General features: G+C 36.7%; 3 protein-coding genes and 1 pseudogene across 3 annotated transcripts; all 4 read left to right on the top strand.

Moving 5' to 3' along the window:
* Nucleotides 1–920: 920 nt before the first annotated feature.
* LOC113357242 (hypoxanthine-guanine phosphoribosyltransferase-like) lies at nt 921–3,678 on the top strand. The gene is made up of 3 exons (XM_026600586.1): nt 921–1,614; nt 3,008–3,172; nt 3,256–3,678. The coding sequence occupies exons 1-3, from the start codon at nt 1,303–1,305 to the stop codon at nt 3,352–3,354; spliced, it is 576 nt and encodes a 191-aa protein (XP_026456371.1). The 5' UTR covers nt 921–1,302; the 3' UTR covers nt 3,355–3,678.
* A 549-nt stretch (nt 3,679–4,227) lies between these two features.
* On the top strand, nt 4,228–8,427 carry LOC113357241 (DEAD-box ATP-dependent RNA helicase 39-like). The gene is made up of 9 exons (XM_026600585.1): nt 4,228–4,802; nt 5,428–5,523; nt 5,634–5,822; nt 6,320–6,460; nt 6,702–6,842; nt 6,977–7,119; nt 7,227–7,356; nt 7,457–7,505; nt 7,722–8,427. The coding sequence occupies exons 1-9, from the start codon at nt 4,275–4,277 to the stop codon at nt 8,270–8,272; spliced, it is 1,968 nt and encodes a 655-aa protein (XP_026456370.1). The 5' UTR covers nt 4,228–4,274; the 3' UTR covers nt 8,273–8,427.
* Nucleotides 8,428–8,751: 324 nt separating this feature from the next.
* LOC113361597 lies at nt 8,752–11,199 on the top strand (annotated as a pseudogene).
* A 1,639-nt stretch (nt 11,200–12,838) lies between these two features.
* On the top strand, nt 12,839–14,732 carry LOC113361596 (peroxidase 72-like). Its single transcript, XM_026604791.1, has 4 exons — nt 12,839–13,196; nt 13,692–13,883; nt 13,971–14,136; nt 14,234–14,732. The coding sequence occupies exons 1-4, from the start codon at nt 12,942–12,944 to the stop codon at nt 14,647–14,649; spliced, it is 1,029 nt and encodes a 342-aa protein (XP_026460576.1). The 5' UTR covers nt 12,839–12,941; the 3' UTR covers nt 14,650–14,732.
* Nucleotides 14,733–19,324: the final 4,592 nt, after the last annotated feature.

Raw genomic sequence — 19,324 nt, 5'->3', positions numbered from 1 at the left:
CGTGGTCACACCCAAAACAGAGGACATCGACAAGGGAATTTGTGAAGGAACCAGTTTTATGTATCTTCACATGCTTTTGGTTCCTTCCTTTGAAGCAATAAAAGAATCGTTGCCTTGTATCCTGTGTAATTATAATTACTAATTTTAAAAGTGTTAGCATGGCCGAATCCCTTATGCTTGTTTTTTTTAAAGCATGCATTTTATTAAGTTAAATTGGGATTACACGTGGGAATGTTATGCCCATAGAATCTGCTACTACAAAAGAACTTATAGGTGGGGAAATTACATTGTCCTAGACTGTTGTTGTTAGCTTCCCTATAGAGCAATCATCTGCCGCTCAATTTGCCAGACCGTCCGCTGCTTGATTTCCTTCTTTGTAGACGTGCCTAATGGTATATTGCTAAATTTGGGTAAACCCATATTTGATTTCTGCAATCTGATTAGAAATATATCATGGAGAGTCAGCGTCCGAGGTTAGAGATCTCGTTAAGTTATCCGAGCCTGTTTCAAATTGAACTTTTGGCCACTCTCGTTCTGTCGTCGTTCTAGAAGCGATGAGCATGACCCAAGTTTCTGCGCCAAGTGCAGTGGTGATGCCCAGCGGTTGTGTTATTGCTAAGATTGTGCCGCCCCCGTCGTTTGAACATATAATACTTGTTCTCGCTATTCCAGAATATCCCCTTACTCTTCCATCGTGTTAATTTTGATCAAATCTAAGTGGGATTTGAGCCATCCCACGAAGATGGAAGATGGTTGTCTGTGCTATTGTTGTTTTGGGCAAGGAATTCCTTACGCTTACTGGGATATGGAGAGTTGGAAGAAGAAAAAGTAAGTGAAAAAATTCTTTCGTTCCCGATTAATTACCGAGAAGAGTTGGTACTGGAGCTACTATTTCCAAAGTATGTAAGCCTGAGAGTAGTGAAATGAACAATTGAGAATTTAACCACTGTTGCCGGTCATTGGCTCAAGAAGATTTGCAGAGGCGATTTTAAGTCGTGACACTTGACCATCTTAAAAGTTTCTGCTGATCTTTTAAAAAGAAAAGATATGCAAACGTTCACACAATGAATTCCTTTTCACACACATTTATTTGACGTCTACAAGTATCTCACGACCGTTCCAGCCAGAGACTGTATCTTCCAAATTCCGACCCAATCGCAGTTGCCTTTTTAGGGGAGAATCTGAAAATGCTTTCTACGCGCACTACTACCTTCTTATTTTGAATGGTCCCGCGTTTTACCAGAACGGATGGATACTTAACCCTAGAAACTCAATACCCGAGAAATCAAAACCCTAGATTTAATGGCGTTAGATGATGATATAGAACGAATACTATGGAGTGAACAAGAGATTTCAGATCGAATTAGTGAAATTGCTTCAGAAATTTCAGATGATTTTAAAGGATTTTCATCATCTTCTTCTTCAACTCCTGTTCTGATTGGGGTAGCTACTGGTGCGTTTATGTTTTTGTCTGATTTAGCAAAGAAGATTAAATTCCCTGTTCTTATTGATTTTGTAAGGGCTGAATCTTATGGCTCTGGTACTCAATCTAATGGCGCTCCGAGGATTTCTTGCGATGTTAAGATTGATATCAAGGGGAAACATGTTATTCTGGTATGGGTTCTATTTCCTCACTCGCAGTTTTATTTCCTGGGTTTTTGTTTCCATTAGGTTAAGACTTGAGATCAGAGGTTGCTGTAACATAAAAGCTGCCCTTAGAGCTTTTTTTAAAAAAAAAATTCTACCTTTGCGAGATGAAATGAACTTTGTGAGTGGTATATTTGCTGATAGAATGTGATGGTTATGGAGTGTTCCAAGTGTTTCTTACCTGTTGTCACTGGATGATGCCCTTGCATCGATTTATATTATCAATTTGTGATCTATTAAAAAATCCATGAGGCTGTAGGTTTCACTGTGAATATTAGCCGATTTCGCACTCTTTTGACTTCTAGAGAAGCTTGCTTACTGTCTCAGATAACCATATTGGACAAATATGTTATTTGTTTGATCTGTACTTTTTTGACATGAACAAATTGGACTGATATAAGTTGTTAATATCTTATGAAAGTTGGGTTAATATTATCATGTTGGATTATTCTCAGCAGATGGTTAGGTAGAGCGCCTTAGACCCGGGAATAGAGTTGGAGGTGATTATTTACACTTTAAAATGGAACCTAATCGTGGTCATAACTGTACCAATAATATAGCTAAATGGCTTTGTAATTTTCCTTGAAGGTCTAGTTGTTATTTGGAGAGATTACAATAGGTTAAGATTTTCTTTGTTAAAGAATAGCATCATATGGTTGTCTGTAGTTCACTGCGCCAGAAGTTAAGCTCACGAGGAACTACAATCATGATACTATATTAGGTGTGTTTTATTGTTCCCAAGTTCAATAGTTTTGTGTTAATTAATGTTGATAACTGGTTTAAGTCTGTCTCAACTGCGATTGCATGGTTAGAAAGTCGTTTATGAGAATCATGACATGTAATTGTCTCAACGTCCAATGTATTGGCATTTTTACAAACCTGCCAAGGAACAGGTTGGCTACTCCATTCCTCTTAGAGACGATGCATCATGTGATGAGGCTGAAGTGCTGCACAAATTTAGAGGAGGTGGAGTGTTGACTTAGTTTTAGTCTTACCAGTACTCACGATACACCTACAAATTTCTGGCGTCAGCTCTTGGTTTCCATGATTTTCACTGGGGCAGTAACTCTAAGATAACCTTTCACTCGGTATAACCTTTAGATTCTTACAAACTGAGGAAAGTGAGTAATCGCCATCTTTGTTAATATATTTTGTAGAATCAACTCCTAGTAATCTGATCTTCTTGTAAACCTTAACCTTCATGGATTATTTAACCTTTCACAGATAACATTCATGGGTTCATTTAACCTTACACAGATGAGGATCTGAGCATTTGATGTCTTCATCTCCCCTTCTCTGTTTTGCCTAATCTTTATTTTCTCTAGAATGAGCGATTTTGATATGGTCACACTTTTTTCAGGTTGAGGATATTGTAGACACTGGAAACACACTCTCCTGTCTTATTTCACACCTGAAATCAAAAGGGGCTTGTTCTGTGTCAGTTTGTACTTTGCTTGATAAACCCACGAGACGTAAGGTTGAAGTTCAGCTGGTGGGCGAAGGAAAGTTCTACAAAGGATTTGAGGTATGATTATCCGGTCCCAGTTCAATCCATGGAGTTCATGTTGCTTTAGTTTATCCCATAGTGTTTTTCTTGTATTTCTGCAGTGCCCAGATTATTTTGTCGTGGGCTATGGAATGGACTTTGCGGAACTCTACAGAAATTTGGCTTATGTTGGGGTGTTGAAACCTGAAATGTACCAGTGATTTAGGCTTGACAGTCTCATATTTCACATTTGTGACAGTATATAAGTTCCAAAGTTATGGAACCTATATTTCAAGTATGAAACCTCAGAACAGGTTAGCAAAAATACTTATTTTGAGAAGGCTCAATTTGGACATGGAAAATTAAAATAGGTTAAATTACGCTTTTTTATGGTCAACATGAGCTTCTATGTATTGTGTACATCATTAATGTTAATCTGTATGCAAGAAGACTGAAATAAATAACAGGCATTTATGCCATGCTGCCAAGTGTTCAAGTTTTGGATGATTCAATTCTTGCAAGAATGGACTGAATTTGTCTAGTTACGTATGGTTATGTTGTTTATGGACTCAGTTTGTGAACAAATTGACGACAAAATGCAACCTAAATACGCATTTATTTCTCTCTTATCATTTAACAATGTAACTAAGGATTTTACTGTTGCTCTTGACAACACCTTGGCCAATGTAGAATTTGCACTACGTTTTGCTTGCGTTTCCACCACTATCTCCAAAAGTTTGACGCTTCTAAATTTTCCCTCCTCTCCAAAAAAATAGCTTGCCGATTTGCACAGATGGTTGTACAAATTGTACAAACGATCTTTTTCTTTTGGTTGTCTTTGCAATGGTGCTGGAATTGGTAGAAAAATCTCTTATGGCATGGCTACAAGCCTACAAGTACAAACTGCTATTGCCTCCTGAGATGTAAAGGTAGTGTAATAATAATTTGGGTGTCACCGATAAAAAAAATAAAAATTTGGGTGTCGGGACTCGGGATAACTAAAAGAAGAGAGAAGGGTTCGTTTTGTAATATGGACTAAAAAGGAAGTACTAAAAATGAACAAGCCTTTATAATAGTCTATCTTCTTCTTCACTTCTTCTTCAGAAGAAGAAAAAAGATTTGCCAGACACAGGGAGCAGCCATGAGTGGAACAGGAAGAACACTATTGAATCTCTCATTTTCATCAAATCTACTATCCCACTCCTTAAAATCAACAGCTACAAAATACCCATTTTCAAGAACTACCTCATCTAGGGTTTTTCCAGGGTTTAGATTTATTAGACCTCTATGTTCTTCTTCTTCTACTTTAACAACTGCAGTTGTTGAACCAGAAATTGGAATAGAACCTGTAAAACATTCTATGCTCTTAGAAAAATTAAGACAAAGACATCTTAAAGATACTCCAAACCCCCCACAAACTAGAGCGTCTTCTTCTTCTGGTAATGAGAAAGGTAAAGAAGTTAAGGGTAAACCTGCAAAGCTTGTTTCAAGCTTTAGGGAATTGAATTTGACTGAAGAAGTTCTGGGTTGTCTTGAAGAATTGCGGATTTCTGCTCCTACTGAAATTCAATGTCTTGGTATTCCTTCTGTACTCGACGGGAAAAGTATTGTTATGGGTTCTCATACTGGCTCTGGTAAAACTTTGGCTTATATGTTGCCTTTAGTTCAGGTAATTTCTTCAATTTTACCAGTCTCTCTCTCTCTCTTTTTTTTTTTTGGATTTTGTTGTAACTATGACTGCCCACAAGCTCTACACAATTGACATGTTTAGGATCACATATCTATACATTACATGGTCTCCTGGTTCAAATAGCACTGTTTCATAAGTGTAGTATGATTCTGATCAACCCAAGTACCACTAAATGAGGGATTTATTTTGCAATAGTTTGGTGTATGAACAGTTGAGCAAGGATTGGACTACTACGAGTTCTAGTTTGTGATCATGAGTTATCGTGGAATGTTGTCTGCTGGATGTAATTTGGTTTCTCTCTTAGATTACCCAAGTGCTGTCAAATGGTAGGATGTGTTTTTGCAATACTTTGGCAGATAAATTGTTGAGTGAGGAGTGGACTACTGGGTATTGTCTGATTGTAGTTCCTAATCATGAGTGATTGTGGAGTGTTGTTGTCTGTTGGATTTGTTTGTCTTCTGCTATTTGAATTTTCTCAAGCTGTCATTGTTTCACCTAAGTTTACCATAGCAGTAGGGTTGCACTATCAGCTATATTGAATATGTTAAGCATTTTGTCAAGGGATGGAATATAAGGAGAGCCCTGTCTTTATTTTTCTGTGTAGCTTCTTAGACGGGATGAAACCTTATATGGCATGCTAATGAAACCGAGGCGTCCTCGGGCTGTTGTGCTGTGTCCAACACGAGAGCTCTGCGAACAGGTCCATACCATCTTCTGAAATGGGATATTAAGAGATCATGAGAATTTTTCTATGGTTATTCATTGAAGAACTTCATTTTCTTGTTTTTGATCTTTTGAGAAAATTTGTAGGTATTTCGCGTGGCGAAGTCCATAAGTCATCATGCGAGATTCAGATCTACAATGGTGAGTGGCGGGGGCCGTTTAAGACCGCAAGAGGATTCATTGAATGTCCCTGTTGATATGGTTGTTGGAACTCCAGGAAGGGTTCTTCAACATATTCAAGATGGGAATTTGGTTTATGGTGACATCAAATATGTGGTTAGTGATAATTTTTCCATCTTTGACTCTTTGTATCTATCCACGTACATTGAACAGGATAATTATTAATGTCACTGTTAGAAACACACAAGCTATGTCAAAAATCATGACTGTGAACCATATATTCTGGCAGATCTAAACATTAATGATGTAACTTAGGAGCAGATACATCATGTATGAAGTAGCATTGCATTTTGTACTTTAGGTTAAGTATGTCCCAAATGCAACTCACATTCTTTTAGATCATACTAAGGTGTATGAGGAAAGTGAAAACTCGAAGAATGCAAGTAGTTTCGGATCAAAATTGAGTTTTAGCTGCAAAGAGATGTTTCTGCCAGGTAGTATGTTGACTCGGTTGTCAAAAGTGAAAATATAATAGAAGAATAGAGGGAAATGGATTCTCAGAGTTAAAACTCTACTTTTCTCATCTAACAATAATAGTTGTATATGGTGAATAACTAAATATGCAACGATTTTGAAGTGGTATCTTGTGCTAGGTGTTGGATGAGTCAGACACTATGTTCGATCGTGGGTTTGGGCCTGATATCCGTAAGTTTCTTAGCCCATTGAAGAATCGTGCTACGAAATCTGACGACGAAGGATTTCAAACAGTTCTGGTGACTGCTACGATGACACAGGTATATTGCTGTAAAATGGTATCTATGCTACTTTTTGAGTATTTAATGATTCTTATCTAAATTATAATTTTGTAGTAGCAATTAGCAAGTTTGAGAAACCATTTAAGGCAATAATTACATCTACCTTCAAACGTAAATCTGAAACTAAAAAAAGATCTAGTTCGTTTATAATCATTTTGTATATGCTTATTCTTAATCAGCTTCACTGTATTTTAATTTAAATGTTCCTATTGCATTGCAGGGAGTGCAAAAGTTGGTTGACGAGGAATTTCAAGGAATAATTCATCTTCGCACATCGACCTTACACAAGAAGGTTGCATCTGCTCGTCATGATTTTATCAAGCTCTCTGGCTCTGAAAACAAACTGGAAGCTTTGATGCAGGTGCATTTTGTAAACCTTCAAAAATTTTATAGAAACAAATGAAAATGTTTCTTGAGAACCACGCATGACCTGCAGTGTATATATCTTTTACAAGAACTTTTTTGCTTAATGACGTTGTGGCTATGTTTTAACAGGTTCTGGAGCCAAGTCTTGCAAAGGGAAACAGGGTCATGGTGTTCTGTAACACCTTGAATTCAAGTCGTGCAGTTGATCATTATCTTGGTGAAAATCAAATTTTCACAGTAAATTATCACGGGGAGGTGCCAGCTGAACAAAGGTGAGATGACTATCAATTTGTTACTATTATTTTTCATTTACACGTACTAGAATATATATAGCATTTCATTTTCTATTTAGAATTGGACTGACTTTGTCTATTTCTAGGGTTGAAAACCTAAAAAAGTTTAAGAGTGAAACTGGAGATTGCCCTACATTGGTCTGCACAGATTTAGCCGCTCGAGGTCTGGATTTGGATGTTGACCATGTTATTATGTTTGATTTTCCCTCAAACGCTGTAAGTATGCCTCCTGATTTCTGTATTATTCTGCTCAATTCTCTTAGATCAATGTATTTCAGAATTCAAACCTAAACTGTTATCTTTGATGGTACTTTAGATTGATTATCTCCATCGAACCGGAAGAACAGCTCGTATGGGAGCAAAAGGTACATATCTAATTTTTCTATCCTTCATTTTGTGGGCATGCACAATGGCACAAGTACTCGTTTCTCGCAAAGTCAAGCAATTTGCATAGTGCATGCCTCTTATCCCTAATATTAAGAAATAAACAAGCTCCATATTTCCTTTGCTTCCTTGAATTATCATCATCAACAATGGGCTATGAATTATTCTTGATTTGAGTCATCATTCTATGTTAACAGGCAAAGTGACAAGTTTAATATCAAGGAAAGACCAACTTTTGGCCAACAGGATTGAGCAAGCCATAGGGAAGAATGAGAGCTTGGAATCTCTCAGTGCAGATAACTTGAGATGGGAAAAGGCTAAATCCCAAGTTTATGAGCAAAAGGGAAGTAAGAATTCAAATTTGGTAAAAGCCTCAAATGTGAAAAGTAAGATTAACAGTAGCTCATCAGCGAAAACTTCAAGACGTGGGAGAGTAGTAACAGCCATCAATACATCGTCGCAAAGGAGAGGAGTCAAAGTAGGAAGACCTTCTGCACCAACCAAAAGTAGAAGAGCAACAACTTCCTCTGCACCAACGAAACCTAGAAGAGAAACAACCGTCTCTAAACCTTCCTTTTCTTCTAGTTCTAGCTCAAGGAAGCCGTCTAGTGGAGTGAAACAGCAAACAGATGGCAGGAAATCTGGCAACACAAATTTCAAGCCCACAAAACTCAATGTTGTAGGATTTAGGGGACGTAGTTCGTCTTCGTCATCTCCGAGTGGAAGACGATCAACGAGGCCTAGTTGATATTTTCTTGCATAATCTAAGCAAGAATCACCATCTTTAGCCACCTAAAACACCTGTAAATTGATGTTCCCTTGCAAGTATCTCCTGAAAATTTCGTTGGTTTTGTTATGTATTCCTTTACAAATCTATCACTGTTATTCATTCAAGTTTCTTTAGTGCGTCTCAGTAATCAGTATCACTATATGCATCCATTGAATTTGGTGTCATCTGTATGGAAAGCAATACAAAACAAAACAATCCTTTACATAAAATGCCAAAGGTTGGGGTGATATCTAGCCGATACTGAATCAAAATTAGCTACTTCGCCATTTTTGAAGTTGTGCCGCCAGGGTCAAGGCATATGGTACTCATTGGTTAAGCTCGGCTGATATTTATACTACTGCACTCATTGGTTGATTGATCTCGGTCACGAGAATCTACCAATAAAGTGCAGACCAGTTTCTAGGTGACACCCTAACTTTCTACAAGTGATCACAAACAAGGGTTTTGACTTGAAGTTGTCAAGGGTTTTGGGGTTCTTCAAGAAAGATGGGTTCCCCATCAATCAATCCTCTCACAGTCTATTCCAAAACAGAATTTCTGAATCACAGATACTTGGTAAAACCTGTCTTTCTCACTGAATCCCATAGAATCCCATCAATCATTCAAATAACCAATCCTCAAAAATCACTCTTTTTTCATTCTAAAACCCACCTTCAGTGTCTATCTAACTCGCTTCGATCTCCAAAACCAGTTACAGATTCAATCAAGGATAAATGTTTGTCAAAAACCCAGATAGATTTTATCAAACCCTTTACTGAGAAGATGGCAATTTTGATTTTTGGGTCTCTTCTCTTTATGGGTAAGTTTTACTGTAAACCAGCTCTGGCAGGAATATCAGAAACAATTACTAGTTCTGAAGTGGAGGAAATGAGTGAAACGACTGATAATGAAGAGATGTATCTGAAGATATTGGAGAAAAATCCAAGAAATGTTGAAGCTTAAAAGTGATTTTGTATGGGAAAATGAGAATTGGGAAAACAAAAGAGGCTGTCAAAGCATGTTGAAAGGTTGATAGAAACTGAACCTGATGAGGTTGAATGGAGGCTTCTTCAAGCTCTTAGTTATGAAATGTTGGGTGATTTGAGTAAGGCCAAGAGATTGTTTGAAGATATCTTGGTGGATAGACCTCTTTTACTTAGAGCACTTCATGTATGATTCCTTAATCTCTTTGTTAACTGTCAATGTTTATGTATGTGGGTCAGTGGGTGCAACTTAGTCTTTCTTCTTTTTCAAGGGTTTGGCAATGGTGATGCACAAAAACCATGAAGATGAGGCGCTGTTTGAGATGCTGACTAAAGCTTTGGAAGTTGCTCGTAAAGAAAATAGAGTCACTGAGGAGCGCAATATAAGAATTCTGATTGCACAGATGAATGTAGTAAAGGTAGTCTGTTTATCCTTATTAGTTTGTTAACATCATCAGTGTTGAGTCTTTTTCCTCAGCGGCAAAGTATGATTGTAAGCTTAAGACTGAAAATTGTCTTTGCAACTACTGCAGGGTAACCTGGAGGAAGGTTTAAGGAAATTTCAAGATCTAGTTGATGATAACCCTCGAGATTTTAGACCTTATCTTTGTCAGGTAAATGTATTTTTTGTGAGTTGTGAAATAGTTTGGCCGCATTTGCTTTCTGATCCTGATACAAATTGCTGTTTGGAAGCTAATCAACACGATAGTGAAAACAATGCCTGAAAATTACGAAAATTATGTGAACAAAGTCTTTGTTGGGTATCACTAAGTTAGCCAAAGCAAGAGTTTCCATATTCAATAAAGTCCAGCATCTTAGCAAACAATGTCCATTTCCACAATGACTTGTATACTTAACTAAATAACAGATAGAAAATATTTACCAACCAGAGATAGTTTTCACACAGGTTCTGGAATTACTGACAATATATTACCAAGATTTCCTGTTTACGCCATTGTTTTTGGAAATGAATTCCTGTAGTTCATGTATTCTTTCCATATCATTTATAAATCATTGCATTTTCAGAAACAATAGTTTTCTTGTTACAGGGAATCATCCACAGCCTACTAGATAAAGCAAAGGAAGCAGAAGAACAATTTAAGATTTATCGAAGCCTTATACCCGATGAATTTCCCCAGAGAGGGTTCCTTGATGATGTTGTACTGGCAGCAAAAACAGAATCACATGATCAACTTAAAAAAGAGTTTGAAGCTCAATTTTCTTACAGAAAGTGAAAGTATCTGCTAGGAGTACAACAAAGGAAAAGTTTAAGAAAGAACTAGTTAAGTGTCACTAATAAGAGGTATTAACAGGTACATCTGGTTCTCTATGTGGTGCTGTAGTCTTGATTCCCTATATCCGAATAATTTGTGATCAATTTCAAACTCGTGCAAACGTAATCATATATAAGTTGAAGTTGAGCAGAAATTTGCTCGGGTAATTTGGAAACTGTGGGTGGAATAGTCAGGTTCTGTCAGTCTAAAATAGATCAGTTTGTAACTTTGAATTTTTTTGTTATCATTGATGACAAAGGTTCAAATTCCAGCAATATCAGAGTTGGTAATCTCAACTCCTCATTCTCCATTTCAGGTGGTGCGTAGGGTCCAAGGATGAGTTCCAAATGTGACAAGGTCATAGTGAGTTATATTTTTCTCTTTTTTTTCCCTAGGGTCCTCATCCTACATTTCAGGTAGTTCGTTTTTGACACAATTGTGGAGATTCAATCTATAACGTTAAGAATATGTAAGCACATTACTGTCTGAGTTATTCAGTTTCGATAAAACCCCTATGGAACAGCACTTGTGTCATTAGAAGTGGAGAAGCAATTCAGTGTTGACGCGACATGTGGAAGAATGAATTTCCAAATATTTACAAGAAGACTAAGAACAAACAGGCAACTGTCAGAGATTTATCTTCTAATGATAGTTATTGGGATCGGTTTACTTCATCTTCTATGTATTTTCCAATCTTTTGAAGCGGGTGAGGACATCATCCTATATAATACGGCTGCAGCATCCTTTATAATACTGCTGCAGCATCCTAGAGGATTTCATGCCATTGCAGATTGCCTCCACTGAACTAGTAGGGTGCAAGAAGTTCCACCCGAAGTCAATTTCATGATGCGTGCAGCATTGCAGAGTTCACTATCTCCATCAGAAATAGCCTGTGTAAGTTCTGTCACAGGGAGGTCGAAATTGAACACATTTTACTGCGCTGCAATAATGCCTGGGACATATGTTCTCTTTAGTGGATACTAAAGATCTGTTCTAGCACGTTGCGCCAATGATTACACAAGAAAAATCAAAGTAAATCATGTACAAGGGTCCATGGTTTAAGTAACCTTGATTGAGTACCGTATGATCGTAACTTATATTGTGTAGTGGGTCAAAAAGAAAAAGAAAACACAAATAACGAATCAAGGATTAAAAAAGAAAAACGTAGATTTAGTTTTCGTTGACAAAAGTAGGAAAAGTGGTTCTCCAACTCCATAAAGAATACAGTATCAGACTGGTTTTGTTGTTTTGCTTGCAAAATGCCACTCAAAATTGGGAACACTACTAATTGGTCTTCTCAATAGTAACAAAAACGTTGCAGTTTCGAGTTTTAACCCTCAACACCTTGATTTTCTTGCGTAAATGAGTTCCAAATTTGTCCCGACTAATTTGTTATTCCTAACTAAGATCAACTGAGAGCGACTTGATACGTGGTTAGATAACGGTATTCTTAATGGTTCAATCAATAATTCAGAAAGGTCTTCGGAAAAATGATCATTGAGAGAGCTAGTAACCAACTCCAACCATTCTCAATTTGTTTTATATTTTCTTATTAACTGCTCCTCTTAAAATTTCTCTATATAAAGCCCACAGATCAGTGTCATTGCATCACTCAAAACCATTCTGTCTTTTCTCAAGTTCACTAGCTTTTAGTGACAAATAGGGCTGCACATGAGCGGATATGGGCGGGTATAAGCTAAAACCAACCTCGCACCCACAGACTGCGGTTTTTTTTTTCATAATCAACCCCGCACCCACAAACAGCGGGCGGGTTTTGTTACCCGCCCGCTACGGGTTGGGCGGGTATGGGTTTAAACGGGTTTAAACCCACTTTATATTCAAGTATTTAGAGTAACTTCTATTCTCCTTGATTAAGTGAGAAAAAAAAACCAAAACCCCCAAAATATTCATATCTAAGAAGTTCACAGATGAAGATTAAGTGTTGAATCTGTTGATTTTTCGATTGTTGTCGATTTCTGGTGAAGATTCGAAGTTGTTGTTGTCGATTTCTGGTGAAGATTTCTGGTAATTGTCGTTCGTAGGTGAAGAAGAAGAACTGAGGAGGAAGAAGAGGAGAGGCCGAACAGAGAGAAGAGTGTAGAAAGTGAATGAGGGTTATCAGTTATCCTATCTACTAGTATTAGGGTTTCATAATGGACGACTAGGATTAGTTTTATCTAATGGTATATAATCTGCGGGTTTTTTGGACGGGTATGGGCGGGTATTAGCTTAAACCAACCTCGCACCCACAGACAGCGGGTTTTTTTTCTTCATAACCAACCCCGCACCCACAACGGGCGGGTATGAATTAAAAACCCACGGATTTAGCGGGTACGGGTGAATTTGGGTATCGTGGGTGGGTCTTGTGCAGCCCTAAACGATAAGAAAAATATGGCTTTCCCTACTACTAGTTTGTTTCCTATGGTTCTTTTCCTAGTAGGTTTTGCTCCGATTTGCTGCTTCTCTCATAAGCTCAGCAGCACTGGTGGTGGCAGTGGTAGTTATAACCTCTACCCTCAATTTTACGATCGTTCATGCCCCAGAGCTAAGGAAATTGTCAAATCAGTGGTGGCGAAGGCCGTGGCTAAAGAAGCTCGCATGGCAGCTTCATTGCTTAGGCTCCATTTCCACGACTGCTTCGTCAAGGTATATTAGCTAGCGTGACAGCTTCACTGCTCAGTATCCAAAGTGTTCTTATCAGCTAAAAATGATATAGGGAAACCTGGGGATATGCCCCAAAATCGACTGTCATCTTGGAGATATCCCGCAAAATTTCAGTTTTCAGTAATATGCCCCAAAGTAACGGTTTCTGTCAAGGAACCGTTAAATAGTCAATTTATCGTAAATGTGTATGAACTTTTTCTCTAATTTTTTCGAGGTTTTTTCCGTTTGAATATGTTCCTGAACCTTGTAAAGGTGTTAGTATATAGTATACCATTTTTTAGTTCGCATATGTAATTCTAAATGTGTGCGATTATTGACTACTTAGCGGTTTTGGATGGAATTTTGGATGGCTGGGGCATATTACCGAAAACTGGAATCTTGGGGCATATCCCCAAGATGACAGTCATTTTTGGGGCATATCCCCAATAATCCCTATTTTCTAATCAATTTTCTATACTTGTTTGTCGAAACCTGAAGGGGTGCGATGCGTCATTGCTCTTAGACACCAGCGGGAGCATTATCAGTGAGAAGAATTCAATCCCAAACAAGAACTCCGTAAGAGGATTCGATGTGATCGACGACATAAAATCTGCACTGGAGAAGGAGTGCCCACAAACCGTCTCATGTGCTGATATTTTAGCCTTGGTTGCTAGAGATTCAACTGTTTTGGTACATGACTATTTTCTTATACATGCATGATCAGTTTCTGTTTCTCTGAGTAGAATCTTGAATCAAAATTGTGTGTGCTTTGTCTAGGCTGGCGGTCCAAACTGGGAGGTCCCATTGGGAAGAAGAGATGCGAGAGGTGCAAGTTTAAGTGGCTCCAACCAAAACATTCCTGCACAAAACAATACATTCCAAACGATAGTCACTAAGTTCAAGCTCAAGGGGCTCAATGTAGTCGACCTCGTCGCCTTATCCGGTAAGCTTACTATACAATCTCATTGCAGCTAGCCTTTCAAACATAAGACAATTGAACTATAAAGTCTAAAATAACGTACACTTTTCTGGCGATGCAGGAAGTCACACAATAGGACAGGCTAGGTGCACTAGTTTCAAGCAAAGACTATACGGCCAGTCCGGTAGTAAGCGACCAGATTTCTCTCTTAATCAAGTTTATGCAAATCAATTGCGAGCAAGATGCCCAAGATCTGGAGGTGACCAGAATCTCCTTGCCATGGACTTTGTTAGCCCTACAAAATTCGACAACTACTACTACAAGAATCTTTTAGCTTCCAAGGGTTTGTTCAGTTCTGACCAAGTTCTGCTAACCAAGAGCAAAGCATCAATGGAGTTAGTAAAGAAATATGCCCAAAATAATGAGCTATTTTTCAAGCACTTTGCTGAATCTATGGTTAAGATGGGTAACATTACTCCGTTGACGGGTTTGGGAGGAGAGATCAGGAAGAGCTGCAGGAGAATTAATTCTAACTAAGTCAAATTTTGAGTTGAAATTATCAATAATTTCGCCGAAATATGAATAATGGTTATGCATTAATATCTCTATGTTTTCATCTATTATTTCTTTGCAATTTTAAGTATATGTTTTCCTGAAATGTACTTCATTTGTGATAGTAATTTGAGTTTTACCTTAATGAGAATTTGTTTCTTTCGAAGCTGCAATTTTATAAACCTTGATCTTTTTTTCTTGCTTTGTCTTTGGATGCATCTTATCATACTCCCTCCGTCTCTAATTAGATGACCTAGTTGTAGTTTGCACAATTTTTAAAATAAGGATGTTAGTAAAACTTAGAAATAATTTATCTTTTAAACTATATCACGGTTTTTCGTAAATTTTATACCGTTGAAAAGCATTTTAAAACACCTACATAACGAATATAAACATAACTATCAAATTATACATATTTTTTATAGTAATAAAAATAGGTCATCTATTTATGGGACAAAACTTAAAACCAAGTAGGTCATCTAATTAGGGACGGAGGGAGTATATTGTTAAGAAGCTTAGGTTCATTAACAAAATTTGGATAGATTAAATTAAATCTCCAAAGGAGATATTTTTGGTGTTTACAAGAAAACGGAAACACGTTTTACAAACCGTGTTGTCAGGAAAGGGAAGAAAAAATGAAAGTCAAATTTAGACCACTATTACAACCACTAACAACTTACTCTATTCACAATTGGTTACTCTATTCAACATTCTTCCTCGAGGTGGTGCATGGATATCACGAACGCCCAATATATTATTCGATACGGTCTTAGTAAGAATATCTTCTAATTGTTATGTGGTATGAACATATGGTACTTTAATTATGTTTTCCTCGAGTTTTTCATAGATGAAGTTCCTATCAATTTCAACTTGCTTTGTTCGATCACATTCCAAAAGTGACATGACCACATGCTACCGCAGTTTTTAATTTTTGTATGATTAACTTTGACATGCGTGGGAGGCAGTATACTGCAAGATAAGATAAGACCTGACCAAAGTAAATAACTTTGAAATGATCATACAATATGGATATTTAAAAAATTTAAATAAATTTTTATTTTCTTTAGACTAGACAATTCTAAACGTAACTAATAATAGCTTTAACTATTCATATGATATTTATAAATTATGTTTGAATTTGAATTCTTTTGAAATGTAACTTATAACAGCTCCAACTATTCATATAATATTAAAAAAATGAGGTTTGAATTTGAATTCATTTGAAACGTTACTTATAAAAACATCTATGTCTACTTATATGTCTAAATTAATGAATTTTTAGTTGATATGACTATACGGTATCACTATACTGTCAATTATTATTGATAACATTATACCGCAAGATAAGACCTGACCAAATGAATAGCTTTGAAATGACCATACAATGACCCATTGCAGTGAGTTTTCAAAACACATAAATGACCCATTGCAATGAGTGAATTGTCAATAGAACATCATTGATAATTGATGCAGTTGGAAACTTTTGCTTTAAACACGATCACATGGTGTGAAACAATGAAGCCAACTTTCAATTATTTTGGACATGTAGAACTTGGCTATAAATAGTCATAATCATCAACACAAATATTCGCATGCTCTTTGTAAGTAGTATTAAAAATCTATATCCAAAAGTAGTTTCATTCCTTTTTATCTATTCTACAATTTTCAAACCCAAAAATGGCTAAAGGTTTACTCCAGAGGAAGATGGGGCTCTAATTAGGACTTACTGTGCTGTTCTAAACCATGCTAAGGAACAAACTGAGCAAAGGGCTAGTGATAATTGGAATCGGTCGAGACAACAATTTACCGACATAATAGGAAACCATAATAATCGGTCAAGGCCATCGTTGCGAGCTCGTGTCTCTACGATAATGAAGGATCTCAAACTATTTGTAGCACTACAAATACCTATATATCGTAACATTCCTGTTGGATGGAATGAAGGAACAATTGTAAATTAATTTAATATAAATCTATCATATATTTAATTTAAATATGCCAATAAAACATTGATAGTTAATATGTCTTTGATTCTTGCAAGAGGGTCATGCGCGGGATTTATACTTGCAGAAAAAAGGAGCACAATTTATATTCTACAATTGCTTCCCGAGTCTAAGGCATAACTTTCGTACCATGGACCCCCAACTATTAGCACTTGAATCCCCCGATGCGGGCGAGGACTAAAAACTTAATGCATTGTTTTTGCGGGCATACCTTTTTGTAAACCCTCACGAGACTATAACTCGTCTGACAGGGTCACCTAACGGTTCAAAGGCTTGTTGCACATGGTAAGTGCAGCCGCATCTCCTGCGAAAGTGATGTAGCATTGAAATTTTTCCCTTTAAATTTATCTTTTGCTTTACATTTCTATTGATGTGTCAAATCCAATGAAATTGCTTTAAACTTCTATTATTGACAGTAATTGCATAATTGTAATAAAATAACTACACATCCTACTAAAAAACCCATATAAATCGATCTATTGCACCTACACGTCCTGTCATTTAGACTTGTCATAAATGCTAGTGCGTTTGTGAAAAGAAACTGTTGTTTGTAAAAAGAACACAACCGTTTAAAATAAATTGCTTAATCATTTTCGTACACCAAAAAGTAAGTTGGTACCTATAAAAAGGATGGTTACCTAGTAATCTCACACACCGATACCTTTTGTTTCCTTCTATCTTTTCTGAAGAAAGTGAAGGTCGTTTGATTGTAAGCTTTGATTTAAAAAAAAAAGACAAACCTATAATGACTTCATTTGATTCCGCAGAGGATTTGGTAATAATGAAAACTTGGCTGACCCAAAGCTCTTGTAAAAATGTAGAACGAGGAAGGATAAGAGAGGGATAATTGTGGCGACGTATATGGCAGTTTTACAAAAGAGAATTTGGAACTGGTTGGAAAAGAACGGTACAAAATTTAAAGGAACGATATTGGTTTATCCAAAAGGAACTTGACATCTTTCATGCCTACCAAGTAATGGCTTTCAACAACGAGCCTAATCCTGAAGAAATGACAACTCAAAAAATTGTAAATGTTTAATCCATCTATGTGTATTGATTTTCACTTATACCAAATGGATTCAATGTTAAAGTTTAAATATTTTAGGAGGCATGAGCAAGAACGAAGTACCATCGAACACAGGGCGTGGATTTTCCACACGATGAAGTTTTTGAATATCTGTAAACTAAGTTACCCAACATTCTAACATATCTTAAAAGAGTCCCTGACAACGATGAATTTTCAGACCTATACATCGAAGAGTTTGACGAAGAAGGTTTACCTATGGATCATTATGGACCTTGTTTTTAGTTTGTTCTTGGTTTTGTGGGTATACCTCTTTGTAAACCCTCACGAGAAAACACTCGTCCGTTAGGGACACCTAACGGTTCAAATGCTTATTGCACACGCTAAGTGTCACCGTGATTCCTAAGAAGTGAGTTAGGTATCACATCATAAATTGTAATGTACTTGTTTGTGTGTTGATTCAAATATATGTATATTTAAAATGGAATATACACATAAGTCAAAGTAAAAAATGGGGCTCTAAAGTTATCTTTTATAGATCTCCAATGTGCGGACAGCTTGGGCTTAGTCAGTATTGTAACAAAAATTTTAACACCATTCAACTATAAATAGAGTTTCCCAACACAAGGAATCTACACCAAAATCATAACAAAAGTTTATTCATTCTCCAATCCTCTTTAAACTTCAACACATAATATATATTTAAGTATGAGTTTGTATTCACAATAAGAAGACGCAGCGATCACTAGGGCCTGGGTTAATGTGGCATTGCAACATGATGTTGTACACCATCAAGTTCCGACTGCTCATGTTTGGGACCAGGTGTACCACAATTACACTCAGGAGTTCGTTAATGGACATCAAAGAACAAGAAGCGTCATAAAAGGAAGAGTTGGTCACATTAAAAGTATAATAAGAGTGTACGTCGGTATCCTTAAAAGATTTTATAAGAGCAGAGGTGTTCCACTGTCGGAAGAAGTCATTGTAAGATTTTTTATTTCATTATCTCTACTCCTAATTATGAAATGTTATTCCATCTAATTGTAAATAGTTCGTGTTTCTGTTTTTACAGGAGGAACTCGACCGAAGGAAATACTTTGGTCAAACCAGTAAAGCCTTCACACTTTATTAATGCTATGTAATCCTGAAAAATGCATTTCCTGAGTTTAACTCGGAGCTTATACCACGTAATCCTACACAAGTTGGAGGAGATGAATAATACATACTATTTTTGTTATATATTTTGTGGGTAAATCTTCTGTAAATCCTCACGAGACTATAACTCGTCCGGTAGGATCGCCTAACGGTTCAAAGGCTTGCTGCACATGATAAGTGTAATCGTGATTCCTACGAAAGTGAGTTAGGTTTTTAATCATGATTTATGTACTAATAAAGAGTGTATAATAAAACTCTAATGTTAAAAACTGTTAATTACGTCACATCAGGAAAAAACAAACACTTCATGATATTCATTAACTTCGAATAATTTCAACTTAAACACACAACTAAACATAACATCATAAAACATCTCGACATAAAACACAAAATAACACATTATATCATTATAATCGCCTAAATATTATTAATTATGCTTATTCAACCCATTCCACCAGCTTACACCCGGGACATTTCC

Source organism: Papaver somniferum, chromosome 3 (genome assembly GCF_003573695.1).
Source record: "Papaver somniferum cultivar HN1 chromosome 3, ASM357369v1, whole genome shotgun sequence".
Taxonomy (NCBI): domain Eukaryota; kingdom Viridiplantae; phylum Streptophyta; class Magnoliopsida; order Ranunculales; family Papaveraceae; genus Papaver; species Papaver somniferum.
This window is presented reverse-complemented; position numbering and strand designations above follow the sequence as displayed.

Bases quoted from the DNA above. Each gene is read 5' to 3' on its own strand.
- LOC113361596 (XM_026604791.1), top strand. From the start codon at position 12,942: ATGGCTTTCCCTACTACTAGTTTGTTTCCTATGGTTCTTTTCCTAGTA. The intron at 13,884-13,970 runs GTACATGACTAT...TGCTTTGTCTAG, and splicing joins CTAGAGATTCAACTGTTTTG to GCTGGCGGTCCAAACTGGGA. The intron at 14,137-14,233 runs GTAAGCTTACTA...CTGGCGATGCAG, and splicing joins CGACCTCGTCGCCTTATCCG to GAAGTCACACAATAGGACAG.
- LOC113357242 (XM_026600586.1), top strand. From the start codon at position 1,303: ATGGCGTTAGATGATGATATAGAACGAATACTATGGAGTGAACAAGAG. The intron at 1,615-3,007 runs GTATGGGTTCTA...CACTTTTTTCAG, and splicing joins AGGGGAAACATGTTATTCTG to GTTGAGGATATTGTAGACAC. The intron at 3,173-3,255 runs GTATGATTATCC...GTATTTCTGCAG, and splicing joins AGTTCTACAAAGGATTTGAG to TGCCCAGATTATTTTGTCGT.
- LOC113357241 (XM_026600585.1), top strand. From the start codon at position 4,275: ATGAGTGGAACAGGAAGAACACTATTGAATCTCTCATTTTCATCAAAT. The intron at 5,524-5,633 runs GTCCATACCATC...GAAAATTTGTAG, and splicing joins CACGAGAGCTCTGCGAACAG to GTATTTCGCGTGGCGAAGTC. The intron at 7,357-7,456 runs GTAAGTATGCCT...ATGGTACTTTAG, and splicing joins TTGATTTTCCCTCAAACGCT to ATTGATTATCTCCATCGAAC.